The sequence below is a fragment of the Centruroides vittatus genome, unplaced genomic scaffold, assembly GCF_030686945.1.
Source record: "Centruroides vittatus isolate TY-2023 unplaced genomic scaffold, ASM3068694v2 contig_1215, whole genome shotgun sequence".
NCBI lineage: Eukaryota > Metazoa > Arthropoda > Arachnida > Scorpiones > Buthidae > Centruroides > Centruroides vittatus.
In genome coordinates this window covers 2,365,514-2,369,812 of record NW_027120777.1, presented here as the reverse complement: position 1 = coordinate 2,369,812, position 4,299 = coordinate 2,365,514, and the positions used below count along the sequence as shown (strand labels likewise).

The window sequence follows — 4,299 nt, the reverse complement described above, 5'->3', positions numbered from 1 at the left end:
ACAATGGTGTTTGGAAAGTCAGTGGAATCATGCTCGACATTCCAAACGCCATTGTCAAACTTCTAGGCTTACAGGAAAGCGGCGCTGAACATCCGACGTACACGTTTTCGCGTTTAAAACTTCGGCCTCAACCTCGTTATTTTTGTTAGCCTATACACGTCAGGCACCCCGGTTTATCGCATCCTGTAATGCCATAAACTACTGGTATAATACTTTCAGCTCGAATGCGCTTATACAATACTATTCAAACACTAGGGGTTCTCAAAGAAGGATGTGTGACATGTGTGACGTTATATGGTTTGCCGTTAAATATTTAAATGTTTTCAAAAGTGTCGCACGACACTTTAAATTAGGTAAGATAAGATTTATACATTTTATTAATTAATTAATATTTTTCTGTAGTGTCTAATTATAACTAAAGACAGAATTTTGGGGTACGTTTTTATGCTTTACATCATGTTATTCTCGCACAAATACAGATTAATTTAACACATTTTTATGAATTTATGTGAATTTACTCGATTTTGAATCCGGATCACTCGCTCCCGTGGAAGATTTTTCATGCCTTGTTCTGTGGGCTCTAAGATTGGCATACTAATCGTACAATTCGTCTAGGCCCACAATGGAGGCGAAGGACGGGTTCCGCACAGTCGGGACCTATCATTCATAAAGAATTTCTGGAATTTTGCAACTTGAACACAAACTATATGGTGTATTTTCTCGGACACATGGCAAATTTCATCACTAAGTTTTCCTCAGTTGATACGTGTATTAAGTTTTGTACACGTTTCGGGCTGTTGACGCCCCTCTTCAGCCAACTTTAAATCACAGATTTTTGCAAACATAAAATTGTTTTAAAACCTCTCTGTACATTAATTAATTTTTTATCATCTAGTCGATCTTTTTTCATCGAGGCCAGAGATTCTGTTGTACAAACGAATTCTTATTGGTTTTGTTGCGTATGACTCTATTCATTTACATAGTGATGTGGTAGATGGGCCACCTCGTGGCAATCTTCTGTTTATAGGCATTAATTTTTATTTTATTATTTTACATAAAAATAATTTACTTTTTAGTTTATATAGAAATAATTTACTTAGTTCCAATTTATAATATGCTGAGCCAATTTTCGTTTATTTTTATACTAAAGTTTTTATTTATACATTCCTTACTTTTTATAATTTCAATGCTTTCTTTAAACTTTCTTTTATATGTTTCTTTTTCTTTATGAAGGATTTCCACATTATCTTTATCTATTTTGCAACCGTTTAGAGTACAATGGTCATGAAAAACGGAATTTATTCTATGATATTTTAAGTCGGCTATATGTTCTTTTAATCTGACTCCCAATTTTCTTTTTGTTTCTCCTATATAGTGCTTATTATTATTACAAGTACAAGGGATCTTATATACTACGTTTTTAGCTTCAGTTATTGCTTGTTGGTTTTTCAATGGGTTGAGGTGTTTTAATCTGTTAGACAGTTTTTGGTATGACGGTGCAAGTTTAAAGTCTAGTTTTTTGATTTTTTTGTTAATTTCTTCGTATAGGCCTTTGATATATGGGAAAGCAGTGTACTTCGTATTATTTGCTTGTTCATTGTTATGTGGTATTTTTGGAGTATTTAATTTAATTTCCCATTTATTTAATAGTCGTTGCGGGTAGCCCGCTAAAAGAAATTTCTTTTTTAATTCAGCTATGTCCTTATGTATATATAACTTTTGACTTGTTCTATGTTAAATCTTAGAGTATTCCATTTTAAATATATTATATTTGATATGCAGTGGTATATTAGATTGATATCTTATTGTTATGTTTCCCGAACTTGGCTTCTTGAATGCTCGAAATTCTAAACTCTGTTTTAATCTTTTTATTGTGATATCCAAATAGTTAATTTCTTGACTGGTTTCTTCTTCTACTTCTACTTTGAATTTTATTGCTTCGTGTATGTTATTGATTTGTTTTTTAATTCCTTCTATTGCGATTTCTGCTTTATTATATATTAATAGAATATCATCAACGTATCTTTTATAGAATTTTACACCTCTTATGCTGCTAATTCTGTTATCTATATCTATCATGATTAGTTCCGCTAATTTTGGTCCTATTACTGATCCCATGCTTATTCCATCCGTCTGTGTATAGTAATCTCCATCAAATTCAAAGTAGTTGCTTCTATATGTAAATTCTATTAAATTTATAATTTCATTATTAACTTCCAGATTTTTTAGTTTATCTTCTATTAAGTCCCATGTTATTGACGGATACATATCTACCACATCGAGGCTAGCTATCCTAGAGTCTTCTTTAATACTGATTTGGTTTAGTTCTTCTATAAGTTCATCTGTATTTTTAATTGCGAGTTGGCTGAAGAGGGGCGTCAACAGCCCGAAACGTGTACAAAACTTAATACACGTATCAACTGAGGAAAACTTAGTGATGAAATTTGCCATGTGTCCGAGAAAATACACCATATAGTTTGTGTTCAAGTTGCAGAATAAGCACCGGCACGGTTTCATAAACACTACAATTTCTGGAATGTTTTAACTGCTCGGATTCGATCTCGGGTGCCCCAGAACGGTAGACTGATACCTTATCCTCCTAAGTTGTGAGTTTATCCAGATACACAGTGGAGTGTCTGGATGATGAAGGACAAAACTCAATTTACATGGGTCAGCCATGCCTTATGAGTCCACCCGAATTCGAATCCTTGTGACTCAGCATTTTCATAGCCCCGTAATTATATATAGGACTGAAGTTATAAATAATTATTTAAAAAATATAATTTTTTCAGATTCCAACATGATGTTAAGAAAACATGTTCGTTGCAATTCAAAAGTATTTTTATTTTACTTGTTACTATTATTGTTGCTGGTGTTCATGTTAAACCGCTACTTCAAGAAGAAAAGTTTAATTTTCGAAATTACCACACTGGAAAAGTCAAAGCTGAAAATGTGTGCCAGGCCGAAAATCGAGATTCATGTAGAACAACCAAGATATGTCAGAATGTATACAGAAGTCCAGTATGACCTTAATCCAAAAACCATTCTTTTATGGACGACAATTCCTTCATACAATACTAGACCATGTTACTATTTTTTCTTTGATGGGAAGATCACTTTCAAAAAGTATCATTGCCCTTATAGTGACTGCATCGTTACGTCAAACAGGTCTCTCCAGAAAAGTGCTGACGCCATTATGTTCCATCAGAAGTATTTTAACCCATTAGACCTACCGAAATCTCGACTTATAAATCAGAAATGGATATTTTATGATCTGGAATCTCCGGTGAGATTTAAAGTACCTTGGTACACTAAAAATAACATGTTTAACTGGACCATGAGTTACAGGAGTGATTCGGATGTACAGGTAAAATATGGAGAGGTGTGTCAGTTGCCACCAGAAGAATGGGAAGTGAAAGATGAGAACTATCTTCGGAATAAGAGTGGTGAAGTCTTGTGGTTCGTAAGCCACTGCTCCACGGCAAATAACAGGAACGATTACGTTAAACAGTTATCGAAATATATTCGAGTGGACATTTATGGCAAGTGTGGCACACTGAAATGTGGACCCACCCAATCGGCCAAGTGTTACGAAGACATCCTTAAGCGATACAAATTTTATTTGTCATTCGAGAACGCTAATTGCAAGGAATACGTCACAGAAAAGTTGTTTAACGTATTAAATTATGACATACTTCCCGTAGTAATGGGGTCAGCAGATTACGAAGCCATAACTCCTCCTAATTCGGTTATAAGTGCCATGGATTTTCCGAATCCCGCTGATTTGGCCCAATTTCTGAAGACCGTTGGCAGCAACCGCACTTTATACAACTCTTACTTCGAGTGGAAAGGGAAGTTCAAGAGTTATTTGCATCCTTGGATGTGCAATTTGTGCAAAAAGTTGCATTTGTTGGCGGGGGAAAGAACCGAAAGAAACGATATTTATAAATGGTGGTACACCGATGCTGACTGTAAAAAATGGAAATCTAATAAGTTTGTATAAATATTTTCGTGTATAAAAATAAGTCAGATGTCTGTGATTATTTCTTATGAGGTCTGTAATCCAATTACGTAATTGTAGACGTCATAAGAAAATTTCAAAAGCTTTTATTACAGGGTGTTCCATAACTCGCGTCTTTGACAAAATACCTGTTCACATGATACGTTCGATTGATTTATTTGGTGATGGCAATGCGACACATGGGCGATCTGCCGAGGGGAATACTTCCCGGGAAGTCTTTTTTGGGAAACTGGTCCCTTGTCCCTATTTAAGTGTTATTAACGTAAAGAAAACCCGGA

At 34.7% G+C, this 4,299-nt stretch overlaps 1 protein-coding gene across 1 annotated transcript; it reads left to right on the top strand.

Annotated features, from left to right (window-relative positions):
• The first annotated feature begins 303 nt into the window (after positions 1–303).
• LOC136986716 (glycoprotein 3-alpha-L-fucosyltransferase A-like) lies at positions 304–4,025 on the top strand. Its single transcript, XM_067284307.1, has 2 exons — positions 304–353; positions 2,793–4,025. Exon 2 carries the CDS (start codon positions 2,801–2,803, stop codon positions 4,001–4,003), a length of 1,203 nt encoding a protein of 400 aa, XP_067140408.1. The 5' UTR covers positions 304–353; positions 2,793–2,800; the 3' UTR covers positions 4,004–4,025.
• The last annotated feature ends 274 nt before the right edge of the window (positions 4,026–4,299 follow it).

What these genes read in the sequence shown, in the direction of transcription:
- LOC136986716 (XM_067284307.1), top strand. Translation starts at nt 2,801, where the DNA reads ATGATGTTAAGAAAACATGTTCGTTGCAATTCAAAAGTATTTTTATTT.